Below are 23,708 nucleotides of genomic sequence, written 5' to 3'. Positions count from 1 at the left end.
CCCACATGAATGCACCCGCTTGTGTCCTGTGAGCCATGATTGTACACTGCATGCAAAAGACCGCATGAAGCCCTATGAACCACGTGATGAATCGAGAGGCTTCTCCCATGCACAGCATGTACACCACGCGATTTTGTGTTTCACTTTCCTATGCACTGTGTGTGGACCATGCGGACGTCTTGGGCCGTGGCTTGCTTCTTCGGTCGTGTTGTTGGTTTGGGCCATGTGACTGTGGGCCTTGTTCTGTTTTTCTCTAGCTGGTGTCCCTTTTGTATTGCTAAAAACTTTGATAGAGGCTAGCTTAGGCTTTAACTGGATTTAGTCTTGGGCTTGATGACTGCGAAAGTGTATATGACGGGCCGATAGCAAGAATTCGTTTGGAAACGATTGATTTGTGAATAATTCTTCATGATTAATAATTTTTTAAGAAAAAAGTAAAAAGTTTAAATACTAAATAATAGAGATTAAATAGTATATATTTTAATACTTCTTATGTCATATTAATGCATTGATCACACATTCCAATTTGAACTTTACTCATCCTCGAGTAAAAGAAAAGTTAGTGTCATGTACTTTCTTGCTTAGAGATGGGTGTTTTGTCAATAATTTTAAAAGTAAATGATAGTCAGCCAGAAAATTAGCGAAGTATGTCATCAGGTATTAATACTATCCAATAGAGTGGTTAAATAGAGAGCATAAAATTTTTTAGAACCCTTTCTTGACTGACTCCCTATTTTATCTTTAAATCATCTAACTCTGAGGGTGTTGATGTATTGTTTTCATGCATATTTTTCCTTCATTATTTTTCTCTTTTTTTCTTTTTATATGTACAGTTGGTGCAATATCTTAATCCTTAAACTTTCTGTCTGATTTTTATAATGAGTTTTAGGCCAATGACTCCCAAACCAGTTGGCTCAGGATATTAGGTGTAGAATATCCTTTAGACTTACTAACTCGAATCAAATAGACTATGGGTTAAAACTGATTGTACAATAAGATTTCTTCATATTTCTCATATTTTGATGCAAACATCAATACTTAGACAAAGAGATCAGATTACTCAGTAATAAATGCTTAAAATTTTATTATTCAATAAATTCATTTCATTTTTTTTAACATTTAATGAGGGAACTTTTGCATACATCAACATGTTACACTTGCACATATAAGAAATAGATACTTCTTTGATGTTAATAGGGAGGGTTAAAAATATTCAAAAATTAATTTTTGTTCTAGACTTAACCATCTATTAGTTTTCTTAATATGTGATCCCTCGGTATTTCAAAAATCCTCTAGAGTGTGTATCAATTGTTTCTTAAAATGTCTGATTAATCTCAAGTTTAAAGCATAATCAAGTATATAAACACTAAGTACTAACATATTGAAGATTTATTAATTTATCCCTCACCCCCAACTTAAATAACATTTCCTCAATGGAGCAAGGAAAATAAAGTGATAGGCAAAAAGGAAGAACAAGGAGAGATGTCACCTGGGATAAGTGTGCTCTTGAGTTGACAGGTGCCTTCAAAATTTCAATCCAAGTCCCTATAAGCAAATGCAAATGAGTCAATTTATTATTACTTTTAAACCTAAAGAAACTAACATGAAGAAATTGGGTTGCCTCTCTAAAAGTGCTAAGTTTAAAATTTTTAGCCAAACTTTATGCATCTTAAAGTATCCCCTTAATCCACTCCTTTCTTAATCACCTCCCTCATATTTGGATTTAGTTCCTCTGCATATCCCTATATGATTTGGCATCTGTCTCACAATTGATATGATGCATGCAGATAGAGGGGTCGACGCCTGTTAGATCAGCAATAGTCTATCCAATAGCTTTTTATGTTCTTTTAGAATACCTACAAGTTGAGCTTTTTTATCAGGAGTCAAATCTGATGCAATGATCACTGAAAGGATGTCATTGGGTCCTAAAATACATACTTGAGGTTACAGGAAGTGGCTTTAGTTCTAGACTAGGTGGTGATTCTAATGAGAGAACTACCAGGGCTAACTCGGATAATGGCTTATACTTTATGGTCCATGGTAGAGTGATTTTAGAGTGGGATATTTTAATAAGACATTCACTTCAGCTATGTACCTATCTAATCGAAATCATCCACTCTGAAATAAGCCAAACAAACTTCCAAAGGATCTTGTGACAATATCGTGAGAGTGGCTTCCTCTATTAGATCTTCAATTATATCAACTTCGAAATAGCTATCCATTTGTGGTTCTTGGGAAGCAGTAAATACATTTAGCCTCAATTTCTTTCTCCAAATGAGACATCTATGACTCCCATCCTATAATTAATGCAAGCATTCGTAGTGGCTAGAAAGGATCATCCTAAAATTATGGAATCTATCTTGGATTGCTACACAGTTTCATATCTAGGATCAAAAAATCAACAGAAAAATAAAATTCATCTACTTTCACTAGCACATTCTCGACCATCCCACACGATCCTTAATGGATCGATCCACCAATTGTAAATGACCGAAGTGGATTTCAGCTCATCAAATCTAAAGAGTTATACACTGAACTAGCAAAAAATTCACACTAGCCCCTAAATCTAATAGAGCTTTCTCGATATATAGGTCTTTATGATGCAAGAGATGATAGGGGCATCTGGATCCTTAAGCTTAGAGGTGGTAGCGTGTTGGAAGACGGAACTAACCTATTTAGTGAGGCAAACTTTCTTCAAAATTTATGCTCTAGATTTGCATTTTTGCATACATAAATCTTTCAAGAATTTGGTATAAGCTGGGACCTGTTTGATTACATCCAAAAGAGAGAAATTAATTGACTTATTTGAACAATTTTAACATTTCATCTATCTTTCCTCCCTTCTTATTAAAAGGAGCGGGAGATTCTAGAGCACTTGGGAATGGGACCTTAGGCAGATGAAGAAGTGCTGATGGATTTGGTTCATCCTTCAATTTTAGGTCCTCCTTATCCTTGGGTGATTCTGACTGAGTCAAAGTTTCAGTTTTGGTCTCTTGATTTTGCTAGGTTGCTCTATGATCTATCTATTCCAGAAGTCATAAAAATTTAGTATGTTTTGAAAAAAATTCATGAGCATTAAACTCTCAGCCATATATTTCCTTTGAATTTTTCTCAAGTTGATTGGGCAATTTTCTTTCTTCTCTCCTACTGAATGCAGTTACTAGCTGGCGATTTGGGTCTCCAACTTGGCTATGGATTGTGTATGGAAGTGAAGGATCTAGGTTTCATTTTTAGTCCTTTCAATTTTGTAGGACCTCTTTAAAAGCTAATTATTGGTAGAGGGTTAAGGAACATTTTGAAACTGTGAGTAGGGCCTATAGTTTGCATCCAGATGACTTGTTCTTTGCATAGATGGATTACCCATTGGTTGTGGTTTTCATGAAAAATTTGGATGGTTTCTCTAGCTAGATTGTATGTATTAAAAAATGGGTTATTCCCTAGTCTATAACAGTTTGTGTTAGGACTTGCTGAACTTGCTCTTTATAATCTCAGAAAATTGGGATGCGCTGAGCATTTACTCACAAAGTGGGTGTGACTCGAACAAAAGCACAAATATCCTGAGCAGGAAAGGATGGAGTAGGAGAGTGCCAGATATTCAATAAGCGATCTAGTTTTTGGGACAACACATCTACTTTACTTGGATATTTATGAAATTTCCAACTTCATAGATTCCACCTCTCTTTTGGGCAAATATGGGTTTATCTCTACAGCAGGCAGACATGTGGTGCAAGAATTTTTACTAAAGATTTCAAACAATTGCTATGCTGCATCCTAATCTTTAGCATGAATGTCCCTCCACATGAGCGATCATTTGACGGTATTTCTCTGATAATCCATCATAGAAAACTGAACTAATTGCCATTTAAGGAAACATAGTGTGGATATTTACGAATGAGGTTCTTAAGTCTCTTCATATTTTATGAAATAATTTTCTATCCATTTGGAAAAATATGATGGCTTTCCTAATTTGATTAGTTTTTTCAATTAAAAAGTATTTTTGAGAAATTCTCTTTGAAGTTGGTTCCAGATTGAAATGGCACTGACTCTAACAAATGTAGCCAATGTTTGGCCTTATTCTTGAGTGAAAAAGAAAATAATTTCAACCTAAGAGCATCATCAGAGAAATTTGAATTTTGACAGTGGAGTATATCTCAAGAAACTCATCTAGATTTTGTAAGGATCCTCATTACTAAGTCCATAGAAAGAAGATAATATTTGAATGACACTAGACTTAATCTCATATTGGGAGGCCTCAATAGGGGGCACGATACAAGAAGAATATGTAGATAAGGACGGAGTGAAATACTCTTTCAATTAACGAGGGGGATGAGGTTCACTGGGTTTGATCATATTCCTAGATTGAATTGTTCTAAGATTTTTTCAATTTTTTGGTCTAATGGTTGGAGTTCTGATTGTAAAATCAATGATCAAGCATGCAACCAAGAGTTCTACATCAGAAGAATCCTAATTTTTTTTTATTGATTTAACTTTTTGTAGAAAAGAGAAGAGGGACAAAAAATCTAGAGGTGAAAATCTAGAAAATCTAAATCTAAGAGATAGATGAATGAATATTTTTAGTTTTCTCTTTTTTTTTAATTGCAAAAAGTTTTACACAAAAATAAACTCTAGCTAAGGTTTAACCTAACTCTAGACACTCCTAACTATTCCAAGTTTATCTTCAAGCACTCTAAATTCAAAATTAATCAACTCAATTGGCCAGGTAATGTAAGATAGGTGGGAGGCCTCCGTACTTTTACAATGATTCTAATTAAATAACCATTATTGTTTAGGACTGAGTTCTTGAACCATTTTTTTAGACACTAATCGATTGATCAATTTCAAATCTGATCTAATTTTCAGGTTCTCTTATCTTAATAAGCTCGAATTTCTTAGGGCTAACGTCTAATTGATTTTAATTAGGATTAGATCAATACAAAATGAAGACTCTTATTTGTGGATCAAGGAAGGATGATAAAATCTCTATTTATTTTGTGTTAGGATTTGTATCCTTAAGATGTGTTATAAAAATACAATGCAATAAACAAGGTGTGCAAGCAAAATAAATATTTTTTTTTACATTTTTATCTCTAATGTCACTATATGTATTATAAATTTTTTTTTATGTTTTATATTGAAACAACTGTGCCCATGATCTTCGATAATGGTGCTAAAATTTGGTTGCTATCATAGGCACCAAAATAAAAACTTAATCTGATTTAACTATTATATAGATTAGGATAAGAATCAGGTATAGAATCCTCAGGATCAAAGAGCTGAGTTGCGTTCAATTTAGAAAATAAGGTGAAGAATTTAGATTTTAAGATTTTTAATAGGAATAAAAGAAACAAGTTTGATATAAATAAAGTTAAGAAAAATCAAATTGAAGAAAGATCCTTAGCATTTTTGAATCCATCCTTTAATCATAGATTTATATTTTAGTTAAAAATAATCAAAATCACTACAAACTACAAACTATAGTAAAAATAAAAAGTTGAATTTATGATCTTATTCTCAACATAGTTTATCTTGCTGAGTACAAATTATATCCTTAATTAGATCACAACTCATCTCTATATAGTCATAAACTATTTAAGATTAAATATCATAAAATAAAAAAAATACTATTTGAACACATGAATAAAATCATAGAAAATATTCATATTTGTAAAATATTCAATAAGATTAAAAAAAAAGCAACCTTACAACGTTCAAGTAGTTGATTGCATAATAAAAAAAAATATATAATAAAAATAAAAAATAATATAAATATAGATTGAAGGACTTCATCTACTCTCTGAGGATGAAGGTTTAGTTGCTCATGAGTTGGATCTCGCTCATCGCCAAAAGCTCTATCTTCTTGTTGGAGAAAAACTTGAAAAAAAGCAGCAGAACCTCTTATGCCACCATAAAATTCTCTCTCAAAACTCTAAAATCTGGCAACCTTCCTCTCTCTCTATAAATTTTTTTCTAATTTTTCTATCAATCTCTAATCTTGCTCTCTTTTTTTTTCTTGGGCTGGCCTACATCCCTTTTTGTAGCGTTAAAGGCCTCCTCAAACCCTAGGTACCCAAGACTTTAAACCTCAACCCTCTTTCTCATTTTTTTTCTTTCCTTTTAAAACTCCAAATCCTAGCCACCATAAACTCCTCACCTCTCTCTTCATTTCTTTTTATTTTTTTTAAAAAATCTTTGTAAACCTATCTCACTGTCGCATCCCAATGCATTTGAACCACGCATGTGTACCCATGTTTGCTTGCCCTTGCGATGACTGCACCCACGCCGAATTCGCTCGCGCTCACATGAATGCATCCCACCTTGTCTTGTGAGCCATGATTGTACACCACATGCAAAAGATCACGTGAAGCCTTATGAACGAGTGATGAATGAGAGGCTTCTCCCATGCATTGCATGTGTACACCACATGGTTTTGTGTTTCACTCTCTTGTGCACCACGCATGGATCGCATGGATGTCTTGAGCCATGGCTTGCTTCTTCAAGCCGTCTTGTTGCTTTGGGCATGCACCGTGGGCCTTTTCTATTTTTTTTAGCTGTGTGCCCTTTTGTGTTGCTAAAAACTTATCGATAAAGGCTAGCTTGGGCTTTAACTTAGATTTTGTCTTGGGCTTGGTGACTGCAAAAGTGTATATGACGGGCCGATAGTATGTATCCATTTGGAAATGGTTGGTTTGTGAATAATTCTCCATGATTAATAATTCTTGAAAAAAAAGTAAGAAACATCAAATACTAAATAATAGAGATCAAATAGCACAGTTTTAACACTTCTTATGTCATATTAATACATTGATCAGTGTATCTTTGTGGATTATGCAGATGAAAAATTTGGTTATAGATTATGGATTCAGTTGATAAAAAGATTATCAAAGCAGAGATATTGTGTTTCTAGAAATCAGACTACTGAAGATTTTAAAAAGATTAAAAAGCCAAAGTCTATCATTAGAAATTATATTAATCTGGATCCAGTGCCTCTGTTATGGTGAATAACGATAAAGGAAAGATGTATAGAAAGATGATGGTAATGCATTGATGAGCCTATACCTGATAATAATATGCCAGATAAGTATGTTGAGCAAGCCTCTCCAGAACCACCAGTTGAGCCTCAGTTGAGAAGATCTAGTAGAGAAAATCGTTCTTTCCAGAAATATTCTCCTCATGAGTATGTGATGATACTGATGGGAGAGAACCAAATGCAACCAAGAGGTTATAAATTATGAGCAAAAAGAGAGTGGTTAAAAGTCATGTAGGATGAGATAAAGTTCCTACATAAAAACCACATTTTGAGCTGGTAGAACTACTTAAGAGTAAGAGAGCACTAAAAATAAGGAGGTGTTCAGATTGAAAACTAAAGAAAAGAGCTTATAGCGAGGATACAAGGCATAATTGGTGTAGAGGGATTTGGTTAAAAAATGATATTAATTTTAAAGAAATTTTCTCTTATATGGTCAAGATATCTTCAATCTGAGTTGTTCTTGTTTAGTTGCAAGCATGAATTTGAAGATTGAATAACTTGATGTGAAAATGCTTTTCTCCATAGAGATCTAGAGAGAAAATTTACGTGGAGCAGCTAGAGGGATTCACAATTAAAGATAAAGAGTATCTTATATACAGATTAAAGAAGAGCTTGTATGGACTCAAGTAAGCATCTCGACGTGGTATAAAAAATTTGATTCCTTCATAATGATCATGGGTACAGCAAAATACTTCTGATCGTTGTATATTTATAAAAAAATTCTTTGATAAAGACTTCACTATTCTCTTACTTTATGTGGATGATATGTTGATTATAGCCATAATGCTAGAAAGATTGAAAGCTTGAAATGAGAGTTAAGTACTTTGCCATGAAAGACTTGGGGTGGCTAAATAAATCCTTGGCATGAGCATTACTCATGATAGGAAGAGAAAAAATTTTGGTTATCTCAAAAAAAATCTATCGAAAAGGTGGTTAAAAGGTTCAATATGAGCAAATTTAAATTAGTTTCCTCTCCACTTATATGTCAGTTCAAATTAAGTTCTAGGCAATATCCTATAAGTGAGAAAGATAAAGATGAAACAAAGAAGATTCTTATGTATCCATAGTTGATAGTTTGATGTTCCCATAGATTGCACAAGGCAGATATTGCTTATGCAGTGGTATTGTAAGTTGTTTCTCTCTAATCCTGATAAAAAATATTGACAGCCATTAAATTATTCTCAGATATCTCAGAGGCACTTTCACTGTCTGTTTATACTTTGATAAAGGCAAACCTATTTGGATGGGTATACAGATGCAGACTGGTTGGTGATATAGATTCTAAAAAGTCTACATTAGGATACTTGATGATTTTTTTAGAGAAGTAATATCATGACAATCTAAATTATAAAAATATATTGCTTTGTCCACCATAGAGGCCGAATATATTGAGTTATAAAAGCCTGCAAAGAACTTTTATGGATAAATTTTTTTTTATAAGAGTTGGACCTAGAACAAGAGAATTATATACTTTATTATGATAGTCAAAGTGTCATTCATCTTTTGAAGAATCTAATATTTCATTCAAGATCCAAGCATATTGATATGAGTTATCATTGGGTTCAAGATGTTTTGGAGGTGAAGTTGTTTTATCTTGAAAAAATTCAAACTAATGACAATGAATCATATATGATAACTCAAATCTTATCTATGAAAAAATTGATTGCTTACAGAGAGAAAGCGATTGATAAATCTTCCATATGAGTCAGGAGGAGAGATTTGTTGAGTTATCCCTCTCATGTGGGACTACAACTCTTAAAATAAAAAAAAAGGGGAGAAGAAACCTTTTAGGACTTATATATATTTTTTGATAAGTCCAGTTTTGTTGAGACCAGACTCCAGTACGGCCTATTTAATTGGGGGCAACCGTGGTGTATGTGAAAAACTAGAGCCAAGTGTGAAAACCTTTGGGACAGTGTGCAGAAACCTTTGGGACATGGAAAAATCAGAGAAGAAGAAGAAAAATAAAAGATTTTGAAGCTATTTTGTCAGATGACCGGATGGTTGATTGTATTCAATTTTGATAAAATTTCAGTATATTGTTCTTGACATCGAGAGCTACAAGTTGAATGATTTTGATCTTTGTAAAATCTTCTCCAATAATTATTTTAAGCATCCACACATTTGATGAGGCCGTTCTTGTTTATTATTAAATTTATTTTATTTGTAATAATTATTTTATTATGACAGTCAAGATTTATTTTGATGATATATATTTGTATAACCTCTGATAATTTAGAAAAGATATATGATAATTCTATTATTTTAAATAGTAGAAGATTCACATCAAAATTATAGTATTTTTTTTTATGGATTGCTTGATTTTTTTACTTATTAATCGCCTGAATAGATTATAGAGATTATTATTATTTTATAATATTTTATTTAATTATACAAAGAGAGAAAAAAAGTTTGTGGCTTTATTACCCATGATTGTAAGTTTTTCCATTTAGAAGAAAACAAGGAAGCAGCATTTTTTTTTTCAAGATAGGGATGTTTGGGGTTAGATGGATTTTCAATATGTTTTTAGCATCTCTGGGTCTATGTAAAATGTGATCACCTCTTCCTTTTTCCAGCAACTTTATGATACAAATATTGATCTTGCCAAAATCAATTATGCTACTTTATCTTTAATTCCTAGAAAAGAAGCTGTCAATGAACCAACTTTAGGCTGGTAAGTTTGTTTCATGGGTGCATAAAAAATATTATAAAAGTGTCAACAAACTGATTACAGCCCTTCATGAATGGCTTAATAGATCTTGCACAGATTGCTTATATTAAAGGCAGGCTAATAATAGATAATATGTTTTGCGCCAATGAGATCCTGGATTTCTAAGGCAAATGTGGATGGAGTAATCTATAAGTTGGACTTCTATAAAGTCGATAGAGTTAGCCATTCATATTTACTCAATCTATTGATGGCTAGGCACTTCCCTTCAAATGGATCAACTGAATATAAAATATTCTCTTCTTATACAAGATTGCAGTGAATGTGAATGGTGGGATTGGAGATTGGATCTTTTGTAGAAGAGAGTTGAGGCAAGGTGACCTTTTATCTCCTTATCTACTCATACTAGCTGTGAATTCAATTCCTAAAATGCTTAATCAGGTGGCATCAGAAAAAAATTTTGAAGTCTTGGTAATCCTTGAATCTTTGGAGGGACAAAAATTTTACAATATGCAGATGATATCTTGATTTTTGCCAACTTAAGGAGTATTTTGCTGCATTGAAGATAATTCTCTATAGTTTTGAGATGATGTCATGACTTATAATTAATTATCAGAAGAATTTTTTCACTATCCCAGGTCAAAGTCACTTGGACAGAGGAGCGTGCAAGATGGCTTAATCGCATGTATCCAGCACTTCCACTCAGATACCTTGGTCTGCCATTTTTGGAGGTAAACCGTCAATTGGATGATCCTACTGCAGAGTAGAATCTAAATTGGTCCCTGGAAAAATGTGATTTGTTTTTGGGAGGACAGTTTATATTGGTCAATTTGATGCTCGCATTACCGCCACTCATTTCATATCTATCTTCAAGCTTCCAGTCCGGGTGACTAAAAATTAACAAATATTGGAGATCTTTTGTTTAGTCGGGCTCACCCCACTGTCAGGGTTTTCCTTGTAAAGATTAATTGGAAGACAATATGTTTAGAAAAGAGGAAGGCAGGGTTAGCGTCGAAGACCTTAGCCAGTTTAATACTTCCCCACTTGCAGAATGGAGATGGAGATTTCTCTCCTTTGATCTAAGGGGGTGTTTGATTCGCAACCAGAATCAGAATAGGAATGAAAATTGGAATGGCTTGGAATCGGAATCGGAATGGCCAAATCTTTCGAAACGTTTGGTTTGTGATCGGAATCGAATTAAAATTGAAATAAAAAATTGAATCCATAGAAGAGAGTAGAGATTGAATTCTATATAGATTGAGCTATTCTCATTCCATCCTGGAATCGAAATCGGAATGAGACTCCTTCCAACCAAATGGTTGGAATGGGAGTTACTCATTCTGATTTCGATTTCAGATTCCACTCTCTTCAATCAAATACTTTCTAAGTTTTTGGAGTAGACAAGTTCACCTTGCCTATCATAGAAGGGTAAAAATTTCCAGAAGCCAACTAAAAGATACTCGAGTTTGTGGCGTGATATGGTAATTTCCCTCCCTACTTTTTGGAATAGGGTTTGTTTCAAATTTGGAAATGGGTAGAAACTTCCCTTGGAAAGATAGCTTGGTATGCAATGTGCCACTTCAAACACTTTTTCCCCACTCTTTACTATTGTAGTTAGAAGAAGAATGGCATGGTTGCAGATTTTTATGATTATGATATTGGGGCATGGAAAATCAGATTACCTTTTTCTTCATCATCAGAAGTCCAAGGCCAATTTAATCAACCTTCATCTTTACTGCGGGCTGTTGATCTTGAACAAGGTGAAGATCAATTGAAATGGAAATTGAATGGGGGGATAAGCCTCTCTCTTCGTCACCCTTGCATCAGTCATTTCTTGAACAGTAGGGGTATCAAGTGTTCATTTGCTGGCACTTTCTGAAAGCTCAGCAACCAATTAAAAACTAAGTGCGAAGTCAAACATGAGAAAATCTTGGTAGAAAGCTTGGTAAAAATCTTGGGGGTTGCATGCATTGTAACGAGCAATTGAATTGGTTGATCATCTTTTCTCTACTTGGTACTACTTCTGTACTACGTGGAAGGCAGCCGGTTCATCTCTTGAAGTTCTGCGTCCTCAATTGAGCTTTGAAAATCTCTGCTTAAACTAGATAAAAAGGAAATTTCACAAAACAAGCACCAAAAGATCATCCTGATGCCGATCGTTGCTTTTGCTTGGGTCCATTGGAGAGAGACAAAAATCTAGGATCTTTCTCAACAAGAAGCATGCTTCAATTGCTTCAGTTGCTTCAAAAGATGTCTTTTATCCAATGATTGGTCTAACTTGTGCAATCAAAATTTTTAGATTAAATTTAAAAAAATCTTGTCAAGAATCAATAAATATCAAAATAATGCTCTCAAATATCTAGACAAAGTTGTTGTTTTTCTTTCAAATTTCAGATGAACAATTGATAGAGAAAGACGGTCTTAGTCTGATTTTTTTTGACTTCAGCCCGTTAATAAAGTAGATCTCAGCTGATTTTGAAGCATGACAAGCATTTTATTTTATTTTTTTTTATGCCACTATTGTTATATTTTTTTTATTTTTTTTTTATTTTTTTTGCCACCCGCAGCCTGTATTTTTCTTTTGATTTTATTGGTCAGACTCTGAACAGCAGAGCTTGCTCCGCACCCTGCTTTCTCCATGTACGTTCTTCTATTCATAATATTTCGGTGGCATCTCGCCTCCCCTTACCATCAAAAAAGGAATACGAGGCTCAGTAGCATATTGATGACATAATGCCCGTGAGGGTGGGACCTTACTTGAAGCCTTTTAAATAAAATAGTCCATGTGGGTTGTACCTTGGATGGGTTGAGAGGTGACTCTCAACTGCTTCAGTCTTTCTATCTAAAATACTAATCTGGACAACATGATTTTGGTGGGAATGTCAATGCTGCATGTCTTTCTATTTAAAAATACTAATGAGGACAACATGATAGTGGTGGGAATGTCAATGCCGCAAGTCTGACCAAAACATCTGAAATTTGATTGGCTAAATTTCCTTGACCATCTGAAATATATATATATATATATATATATATATATATATATATATATATATATATATATATATATATATATATATATATGCACGGAGAGTAAGATTTTCAACGTCCTAGTTGTTGTTGTTATTTATTTTTTAATTTTTTTATAATTTATTTGGATGATTGGCTGAAAATTTTACTAGACTTATAAATTGGATTAGTACAATCAGGAGAATTATAGATTAATTGATTAAGTTAGGCATATATTTATCATACTTAAAATGATTTAGAGTAGACCGGTCCAAATTTTATAGAGAGAAAAAAAAAATTACTTAAATCTTTTTTCTTCCTATAAGATTCGGATTGGCTATTCCAAAATCATCTTCTTATAAATTGGATTAGTACAATCAGTAGAATTGTAGATTAATCGATTAAGTTAGGCATATATTTATCATACTTAGGAATGATTTAGAATAGACCAGTCCAAATTTTATAGAGAGAAAAAAAAAATCTGCTTAAATCTTTTTTCTTCCGATAAAATTCGGATTGACTATTCCAAAATCATCTTTAAGTACTTAATAATATAGGTCTAGTCTAATCTATCAATCTAAAGTTTTGCTAGTTTTATTGATCAATTTATAAATTTTATAAGATTTTCAATTCAAACATCCAAACAAGATTTTTATAGAAGAGGGTTATGTTATGCTCCACTCAGCTATTTAGATTCGAAATCAGCCAACAGCCTTAATAACCAGTTCATTAGCATCCATAATTTTGTAATTTTCATTTGAGGGGTCAACTATGCGAACAACATCTTTATCCAAAAAAAAAAAAAAAAACTATGCAAGCAACGACATATATAAAATTTAGCAGTGTATACTAAGATAGGACATATATTATTGGCACGTCCATAATCGATTCATTAACAAATTATTTATAGTTAGGTCACTTATCTTTTTTATATCAAACTTACTATTTTTTATAGCATTTATGTGAAGATAATATTTTAATATTTTAAAAATAATGTATTATTATACAAAAAAAAGATAATATTTACAAGCTTGAGTCTTATCTTCCACGAGCCTCTTAATCTCAGATAACTACAACAAAAATCCGGCTCCTTTCCGAATGCTAACCCAAACAAACAGCCCTCCCCGTCTCGGACCCCCCTACAACCAACGTTGCCTCCTCATGTAGCCTCTCATACTTACCATTAAGTTGCTAGAAGAATAAAAACAGTAACCGCTAATATTTGAGTTGGTACCAAAATCTAATAATATTTGAGTAAACGGCCAGGATTTTCGATCCGAATCAGATGCCCCCCGTGATGCACCAGGGTACATTACTCTGAAGCCGCATGAGATTTTTATTTATCCGCTGCTATGTGGGATTCCTGGTAAACGCTGGCGTGCGAAAGCCGTCCATAAACAGAAACGGAAGGGGAGGAGGAAAGAAAAGAGCAGAGATAGATTCTCTAGTTTTTTTCTGTCTCCTCCTCCGCCTTCCTCTTCCTCGCCGGAGAAGCCAGGTCAAACCCTAAGGTGAGAGGGTGATTTCGATGGTGGCGGGAGGAGCCGACAATGGGGAAGCGATCCGGGAAGAAGCCCTTCTCCTTCCTCTCCAGGCGGATCCGATCGGCCAAGCGGCTCGAGCTCCAGCCGTTGCCTCCGTCCCCGATCCCCCCCTCCGCCGCCGCTAACGTTCTCCAGAACAACGCCGGGAGTCCGGCTGCGGAGGCGGCGCCGCCGGCCGCCGCCGCCGCCGCTCATGGGGCCAAGGGGGCCAAGAAGAAGACCGGGGCCAGGCTGTGGATGAGGTTCGACCGGGAGGGGCAGTCGGAGATCCTGGAGTGCGACAAGAACGCGATCATCAAGCGCGCCGCCATCCCCGCCCGTGACCTCAGGATCCTTGGCCCCGTCTTCTCCCACTCCTCCAACATCCTCGGTGAGCCCCTTCCCCACCATTTCGTTGTTGTTCTTTGGTTGATGCTTGTTTCGTGGTGGATCTCCGATTGCTTTTTGTCTCTGGAGTTTCTGCTGGTCCTGTGGAGAAATGCACATTGGGGAAGTTATATTGTTATGTTTTAGTTTCTGCACGATCATCTCATATGCGATATAAAAAAAAGTTTGCATTTTTAATGAACTTGAGCCGCCCTAAATAATCTTTCTGTTCTTCAAGTTTGCCTAGCAAGACAGCTATACGGATTTCCAAGATTTGGAACTTTGTTTCGGACAGCTTAAACATTAAGCTGAGGAGTAAATCCTGAATTACATATCAAAGACTCGTGATATTCTCCCTTTGTGATTGCATATGGTTCCTTTTTTTGGGTGGCAAGTTCAGGAGATATGATATATTTGATAGGATAATACTGTTAGCGAACTCTGTACATACTTATCTCATATTTATTTGGTCTGGCTTCATGAATTCCCCTTTGCAGTCTTTTTATTATTGTTGCTCTTTGCAGTCTTTCCATTGTTGCTCTTTGCAGTCTTTTTCTTCTCACGCATGTAAGGTTTTGTTGCTTTCTGCACTGTTTCCCTTCTCACACGTGTCAGGTCCCCATCTCTTGGCAAGGGCTTCCATTGTCATTGTTGTACATGAGCATACCTTTCTCAATCTAGTCCATATGAGTTTATCATCAATTTGTCAGGTTAAGCAAGGTTTATCTAATGCAATGTTTCAACACCTTGTCTTAGTTTTGTCATGGATTATCTCAGTGTCTGCATCTATATATTGTTCACATTATAATGCTGTTTCAAGAATAATGCTTCTTAAAAACCTAGACATTGTCCATCTAAATTGTTTATGGTTCATTTATTGAGAAGTTCTCCATGTTATTCTGTAGCAGAGTTTCAGGATTTGGGTCCTCTATTCAATTTGGGGTTGAGGCTTTGAGTTCTTTTTAGTATTTTATATCATGGTTAATCACAATCCTTGTGGTGTCTCATTAGTTCTTTGAAACCATGGTGAGCTTAAACAACCACTAAGCCTCTTAGGATGAGCAAGTAATTTATGAGGTGGATGCAAGTGATTGTGAGATCCATCATTATTGAGATAAAGATGGCAAATACACTTGAATTGGAATGGAAGTACAGTTGCTAGAATGTTTATTGGAAGCCATAATGAAATGTCCCTTTGCATAAATGTTGCTTCATGAGCTTTCCATAGTATGGACCATCTCTTTCAATATCTGCAATGTTATGTTGTTAATGTGTGTGTGAATAACTGAATATAATACATATCCTCTACAATTTTTATCTTCATAAATTTTGCAACTTGCTAACGTGCAAATATTGTTCTTTGGTGCTAGTTATGTGAAAGTTTACTTGAAGCAATGCAGTGCAAGATATTAAACAACATCTAACAAACTTCTGCAGTATAGTTTAACTATGCAATGCATATGGTTATTTATTAATGCAGTTTATACACCAATACAAAACAGTTAATTTTTTTTTTAAAATTTAATCATAACTTGAATAAAGTTGCTCACTAGCATATATCACGATGCACGTTGTGAATCCATTTATAAAGTTTTGTATCTTTATATGCCTATGCATCTCACCATATACCAAAATATCTTTTGTGCCTATCCTCATGTGCAAAAGAGTAGACAAAAATTAACTTCAGATTTTATCGAGTCTAGTCAGAAAAATCACATCTGCTGTTGATGGAAATAGTTAGTACATGTACAGACATGACATTGAAAAAAAGAAGAGATTTTTTGGTGTCATCATCATCATAGTTGAATTACTTCCATACTGCGATATTTGCACCCTCCTAGAACTTATTGTTAAATGCAGCATATATTTTTGCTTCCTACTGTTATAAGTTAACTGAATTGCTTTTGTTTGATTATTCACATTTGGTGCTTTGGTTTACATTCCAGCCAGGGAAAAAGCAATGGTTGTCAACCTAGAATTTATTAAGGCCATCGTTACTGCTGAAGAAGTCTTGCTACTGGATCCTCTGTCTCAGGAAGTTCTTCCTTTTGTGGATCAATTAAGGCGACAACTCCCTCTTAAGAGTCCATTTCGAATTCAGGAGCCCGACCATACAGACAAACAAACTAAAGAAATGTGTTCAATTGATGGACAATGGCTGCATGTTAATGAGGCATCTGAAGGTGAACGTGAGCTTCCATTTGAGTTTCAGGTATTGGAGATTGCATTGGAAGTAGTCTGTTCATATTTGGACTCTAATGTTGCTGATCTTGAGAGAGTTGCTTATCCTGTGCTGGACGAACTAGCCATGAATGTTAGCACTAAGAATCTAGAGCGTGTACGAAGTTTAAAAAGCAATCTTACTCGTTTGCTTGCACGTGTTCAGAAGGTATTTGATCTTGTGCCTAAACCCTTCTATCATTTTTGTCTGGAAGAATTTGGGAAGTAGATGACATTTCTATTGTTTTACCACTTGCATCTTTACATTCTTGTCTTCTTGGAGAAAGGCATATCATTCATTACTATCAACAAAGGATTCAAGTATTGAGATACGGGTTGGTATGTACTGCCCATGTGGGCTTCTGTCTACCCTGTACTGACCTGTAACAATACAACGTATTGTTCGTGCTGACTAAACTGTGTTAGTATGGGGCTGCACCATGGTATGGAACATTGTGATTAATGATTGATATTGATCTGCACCAGGGTTTTAAACCTGAATACTAAGGTAGCATTAATTTTTAATCTTGTTCTTATCAAAAAATCTGTAATGTTATTTGTGAAAGTATCAGTTATTCTGTTTCTTTTTTTGGTAATGAAGCCCATTAATTTGATGTGTTCTCCTTCATGCATTTTGAATTTTTTGAGTACTCTTACAAACTATACAAGGTGAAATTCAAATTATCAGTTCGCTTAATCTGACCACTTCATGCTCATCTAGTACTTATATTTTAGCATAGCGATTTACATATTGTTTAATATACTGAATGGTGTTTCCTGGACACTCCAAATTTTTAATGTGTCAGGCAGTCGGGACACTTTGTGAAATTCTTTGAGACTTCATACCAACAAATTATAAAGCTATCCTCATTATGTGTCTACTGTTGGCACTTCTATATGGAAGTTTTTAATTCTAACATTAAAATTTAGAAACCATTTTATTAAGGGTTATGAACTTAGGCAGCATGGTTCTGGCTTATTATTTGTTATATATGGCACTGAAAATGGGTCCGGTAAAATGCAACCTTATCTATTTCCATATCTGATTCGGATCGGATTTGGATAGAAATTTTGGGATCTGATCGGATATACAAAATCAGATATCTACTTATAAATCATGTTGATTCTTTCAAACCAGTGACCTTTCACTCGGATTACAAGTAATCTACAACTAAGCTACATGCCTTTTTGTATTATATAAGTAGTTTGTTTCTTATTTATATCTATTTGAGTCACTAAATAATCTTCTAATGTATGTTATGATATTTCATATTTTAATAATTATTTTTTGTAAAAAAATCTTTTTTGATAAAAAGAAATATAACATACTCTTTTATTCTTTATGATATTTTTCAGAATTTTATTGTTAAAATTATTTAAAAATATTAATAACTTCTAGCTATTCCTACATTCGGATGTAGTCTTTCTTACATGCTCTCTTAAAATAGATAATTGATGATTCTTTTTTATTTATGCTGTAATGAAAGGATAATGATGGTATTTGATGTAAAAAAAATATTAATGTTTCTATATTTTATTTATATTTTAAATAATTTTGGATTTTTAATATTTTAATACAAATCGAATCGGACTAGTGACTTGGACCCTTGACCAGGTTGGTCTCCATGCTGGTTTGGTAACTATGCCTTAGATCTTCAGTTACCTGTGTTTCATGTGCAATCCGCATGGTGAATTCTATGCCTGTCCTATGATTATGTAATTAATGTTAGTTTTTATCATTAAATTTTACTAAAAATTCAATTTATATCCAAATAGTATCTGTCTTGTATCCATATTTTTTTAGAAAAATATAGATATAACTAACATACTTGCATCCATATCCGTTCAGAATAAATACAGATATGGTTAATATTTTCGTATTTGTTTAGAACAAAAAACAATTCAACTCAATGAAACCTTTGTGCCAAACTAATTGTGGTTGGCTAATGAACTCTTTTCTTTCATTCCATTCTAATTAGGACCAAACTTTCTAAAAGATGTAGCAATATTAGGTCCTACCTTACTGGTTCATCCTATATAATTTTCGGTCTACCTTTTACCTATATCCAATCACTCCTTGTACCAATGCATCCCTCGACCTATGTTGTACATGTTCCAACCATTCATTTAGAATAAATATGGATACTGATTTTGGTATCCATTTAATATTTGTACCGTATTTATGTTTGTTGAAAATTATGGATAGAAATATTAATATTACTAATATTCAATCCATTTTCAGCCCTAATTATATACATATATCAATAGATACGTATCTGTACATATATAAGATAAGGTTGTGTTCACATGTCTGACTTTAAGAGATTCCCATGTTGGATTATTCTGGACACTTGGATGCTTGAACACTTACACCCATGTTGCATGTCCAACATTGGTACCAAGACCTTATTGTCCAATTGAGATGATATAGAATATGTATCATGTTAATATGAAAATGCAGAAGAAATAGATCATATGTACACACATACACTGTTGTTGGATAGACACAGCAAAAGGTGGAAGTCTAGCTTATTGTGGTTTCAAGGATCATTCACAATAGTGAGTGGCATGTTTTGTTGCCAGATACTAGAGTGATGGGAATTGCTTGAAATGTTATCTCAGCTGTTGAGTTACCAATCATATTGAGGAGGGAGGTCTGTTGTTTGGTGAAAAAAGGATGATAACAATTTGATGAAGTTAGCATGTATACCTTAGAAACAAGGAGGAATAAAATGGGTGTAGATTTATTTGACACAAGCTCATAGTCCTTGCATTCCATAAGTAGTTTATGTGATATGTTAACTAGATCAATAGTTTCATCTTGGCTGCAATTTGTGTATAAAGCTTGAGTGATGCTAAATTCCTTTATTGCTTAAGTTTCAATATTTTCTTTTAGTAACTAAATGTGGAAGTTCGCACTTGTGGTATGTGGAAAGGGATTGTCCTGATGGAGGCCTTTAGGAAAATCCCAGTACTAGGCCTTGTTTGGATAGACATTGGTCCCACAAGAAAGTGGAGGATCTGGATCAACAGCATGTGTTAGACCAGATCAAGTGTTTGGGTGCCCGATTTGGAGGTCCAGCCTTGTTGGATCCACCTAATTTTGTTGAACAGAAAGAAGAGGTTTCAGCCCCTTTTTTTTGTTTGGTGCTTTTTGAGTTCTGGGTGCGAGAGGTTGAGGAGAGAAAATGAAAAAATAGGAGATGAGAGGAAACTAGGGCATGACTTATTCTGCCCTGTTGCTGGCATTCAGGATTCCTAAGCTTGCTAGCATTACTGTTTCACCACCTAGTTTAGCCACCACCTCTCTCTCCATGGTCTTGGTGGCCACTCAAGACCTGTCACAACAACCTCAGCTTTTTTTCAAGCTGCACCACCACCATTTGTCTGCCTATCCCTTGTTCTCTCTCATCTTAGTGGGCCCCGGAGATCTGTCATGGTAATTACAACCTTCCTTTGCTGAAGCACCACTACCATTGTCTTTCTAGCTCTCACTTGCGTGCACCTCCATGTCCACCAAAGCGTCATTGTGATACACCCATATCTGGAGCTCCATCACCACTACCCCTCTGCTTCATTGTTGGAACCCTATCACCATTGCCACCTCTCAGAACAGTGGAAGAAAAGGATAATCTGGATCTGAGTTTTGATTTGCAGAAAATGCTTAATTTAGTAAAGTAAGAAGATATACAATCTCAATTTTATATAATCTCCATCTTATGATTTGTTGATCAATATCATTAACTGGCTAGGTAAAATTTTTCTTCGGTATCCAAGCACTTTTGGGACTACCAAACTCAAAGAATCCTCACTCATAGGATGTCAAGCATCATTGCATGGGGCAAAACTTTGGGTCCAATCCCATAGGGTAAGTACCATAGATAATCAAACTGGTCCTTCAAAGCATTTTGGCAAGAATGCTTTTTCAGTTGCAGGCCTTATGACTTCATGGTAAAGTGACATGTGAAAGGAATGTCATTATCTTTAAAGAAAGGAAAAATGCAGAAAACATATATTCTTACAAAACGGAAATGGTCAATCTGCAAGTGATAGGTTTTTTTATTTCCAATGGTGGGAAAGATGGCCTATCAAAATTTTAAAAACTTTGCAATAAAGTTTTTCTAGAGAAGAATTTATATACATTGAGGAAAAACTTGAGTGATTGAGAGAGCAATGATGAGGAGCATGAGGAGAGAGGGATTCATTTAGTATATGATGTAGAGTTGATGACAGAATCTACTTGTATTGAGCAGGATATCTAGATGATTGAAATCCTTTCTTTTTTTTTTTTTTGAATTTCTCAAAGATTATGAAAGAAAAAATCATTGTACTAAGCAGGTTGGGGTGGCCAAAAGAAGATTCACTCGGTATTGCTATGGAAAAAGAAAAGGAAGGAACATTGTAAGCCATGTTGCATTCTTTGCTGCCTACAAGGAGCCCTATCTCATCACACTCCTAGTCTCCTACTCAACCACTCTTACCAATTGAGACTCATTCCAAGATTGATATTCCTAAAAGAAGGTATCCTAATCTGCTTACTGTACTACCCTCTTATCTCTTTCAATCTCTCTCTCATTATTATTTGAACCATATTTCATCTTCCCCCCTCCCATTTCATATCTACACTTTTGATCCTGTTGGGGGGGGGGGGATGTTATTACCTGGCAAGTTGGTGGCTAGAAAAGACAATAAGAGGTTGAGATTTTGGAACATGAAAGAGGGTTGGTGGTTATGTGTCATTATGAGAATTAGTATGATTTTAGTCTGAAACTAGATAGTAATTGGTGGTGATGGTGATGACTGATTAAGAATGACGACCAGGGATAATTATATTTGTGGGTATTCAGTATGAATCTACTCCAGCTTCTTTCCTAGCTCTTCTTCTTTGTTTAATGCTTAACTCACATAAAATGGGATGTCACATTGATTAAGCATGCAGTGATTGCTAATTTGAATTATTCTTCTATTTCCCCTTCTTTATGACTTCTTTTTTTGAGCAATACTGATTGCTCGTTTGTTATCTATGTTGTTTTTATTGAAAAGTCATATTGAAACAAGTCCATTTATGATCGGAGCATTCTTAAATATTGGCCTAGCAAGGTTGGAATGTGGCTGTTTGATTACAAGGCTATGGTCGCTAGGGATAATAAATCTCGGTAAAAAACTGGATGAAAAGATTGTGATCTTCGAGGCCCCACATTCCTTATCCTTGTTTAATTTTTATTTCCCTTAAAAGTGGGTCTATATTGGTGATGTTTTTTTCAATGTTCCTACACGTAAAGAGAGACATTAATGGGCTTAGGGTGATTAAAGATTTGTTTCGATTATCAAATTTTTGATGAAATGTAGGCTTAATAAAACCAAGATGGATGATTTGTGATGAAACAGAGAAGGTGAAGCTAGTGTGTACAAAGACCATATGAAGTGATTGATGTTGTCCTTTGAGTCACTTTTAAAAATGGAGGGTTAAGATTTGAATAATTGTACAAGGCACACACTTTTATGGGATGTGTTGGGTATAGAAAAATGAGAGTCAAACATGCGCATAGACAATTCTGCGATCGGTTATACTCTAAAAAGTTTAAGATCTGAATTACTTGTACAAGACATGCACTTCTATGGGTTATGGTGGGTATGGAAGAATAAGAATAGACATGTGTGCATAGACAACTATGCGATCAGCACTCTGAAAAATTGACTCCGGATTAAAACATGTTTTGAACAATTAGAAGCAGCTCAGTTGATTTGCCATATTGTTTAGTTGTTACCGTTAGATGTGGAATGGAATGTGATGCGTAGATGTCAGAAAGTTTTTTTGAATGCCATACTTTGGGTTATTTAGAGCCCCACTCATGCAAACTCTTGAAGTGTTTTGGTTCTTTGTTGACCAGTTTTCAGTTTCAATTAATATAGCCACATCCAGATGATTGTTTTTGGAACTGCATTGGTATTTAACTAGTTTATCAATGGAATTATCAGTCAAACGATCAAGATGTTTTCACATGGATAACTATTAAAATGGACTATGTATTGTCTGATACCACCTTATACTACATGAATATCTATCCCTTTGACGCCCTTCAATGCTTAAAAAATTCAGCTTTATCATAGCTCATATTATGGATCTTACAAGGAAGAATGGGCTTTTATGGAGACCAAAAACTGTCTTAATATCTGAAAAATCTTCTTGCGCCTATTATAGGACTTATTGAGCAAGAGAAAAGTTGAAGCAAAAACCAATCATGATGCATTGCTTTGCCCTAATGCAAGTAAATAGATATGTGAAAGCATGCACCATTAGGGGACAAAGTGACTGCTAACCAATTAAGATTTTGCAATTATTTGCTTTAACCTTGAGAGGATTGAAAAGGATTATAAAGTCAGTAAGAAGTGATCAATAGAGCTTGTGACTTCTGTTGATTTTTGGCATTCCTTTAGGCGTGTTAATGTGAAGGAAATGCAACGCCCATTCAGGGATGGATTTATGCTTTTTTCCTGGGGAGTATATTCAAACATTTGTTAAATCTATTTATGTTCTTATACTTAGCTTCTAAATCAGGAGTGGATGAGGGAGTGGGTTCAGGTTTGGGTGCATGGAAGCTGATATTTTGTATTTTGTAAAGTAAGGGAATGGATGTGGGTTTCAGTGTTTGTGACGTTTCTTAAATGGGTTAGTCACCCTACGTAGAAATTTCTTGCTACTTAAATCTTGCATCCTTCATCCTTTTTCATGTCTGAATAGGGAGAGCATGGCACACGAGGAATTTATGTGAGGAACCTAACGGGTGAAAGCAACCAAAATTGATGCACAATCAATTAATAAAACTCTCTAAATAATTCATTATTGCTTCAAAGGCTCATCTTTTTTGTCTTC

The 23,708-nt window shown here is 34.7% G+C and overlaps 1 protein-coding gene across 3 annotated transcripts in view; it reads left to right on the top strand.

Annotated features, from left to right (window-relative positions):
* Positions 1-14,051: 14,051 nt before the first annotated feature.
* Positions 14,052-23,708, top strand: part of LOC105053633 (putative magnesium transporter MRS2-G) — a 22,534-nt gene continuing 12,877 nt past the window's right edge. The window contains exons 1-2 of one of the 3 annotated variants that reach the window (XM_029267177.2): positions 14,052-14,618; positions 16,561-17,003. In XM_029267177.2, the coding sequence (XP_029123010.2) occupies positions 14,255-14,618; positions 16,561-17,003 (807 nt within the window). In that variant the 5' untranslated portion in view covers positions 14,052-14,254. The remainder of the gene's footprint in view (positions 14,619-16,560; positions 17,004-23,708) is intronic. The other 2 variants (XM_010934884.4, XM_010934882.4) reach the window with 2 other exon arrangements.

Source organism: Elaeis guineensis, chromosome 11, assembly GCF_000442705.2.
Source record: "Elaeis guineensis isolate ETL-2024a chromosome 11, EG11, whole genome shotgun sequence".
In the NCBI taxonomy this organism is placed as follows: domain Eukaryota; kingdom Viridiplantae; phylum Streptophyta; class Magnoliopsida; order Arecales; family Arecaceae; genus Elaeis; species Elaeis guineensis.
Note: the sequence above shows the minus strand (reverse complement) of the source record. Positions and strands in the feature narration are given on the sequence as shown.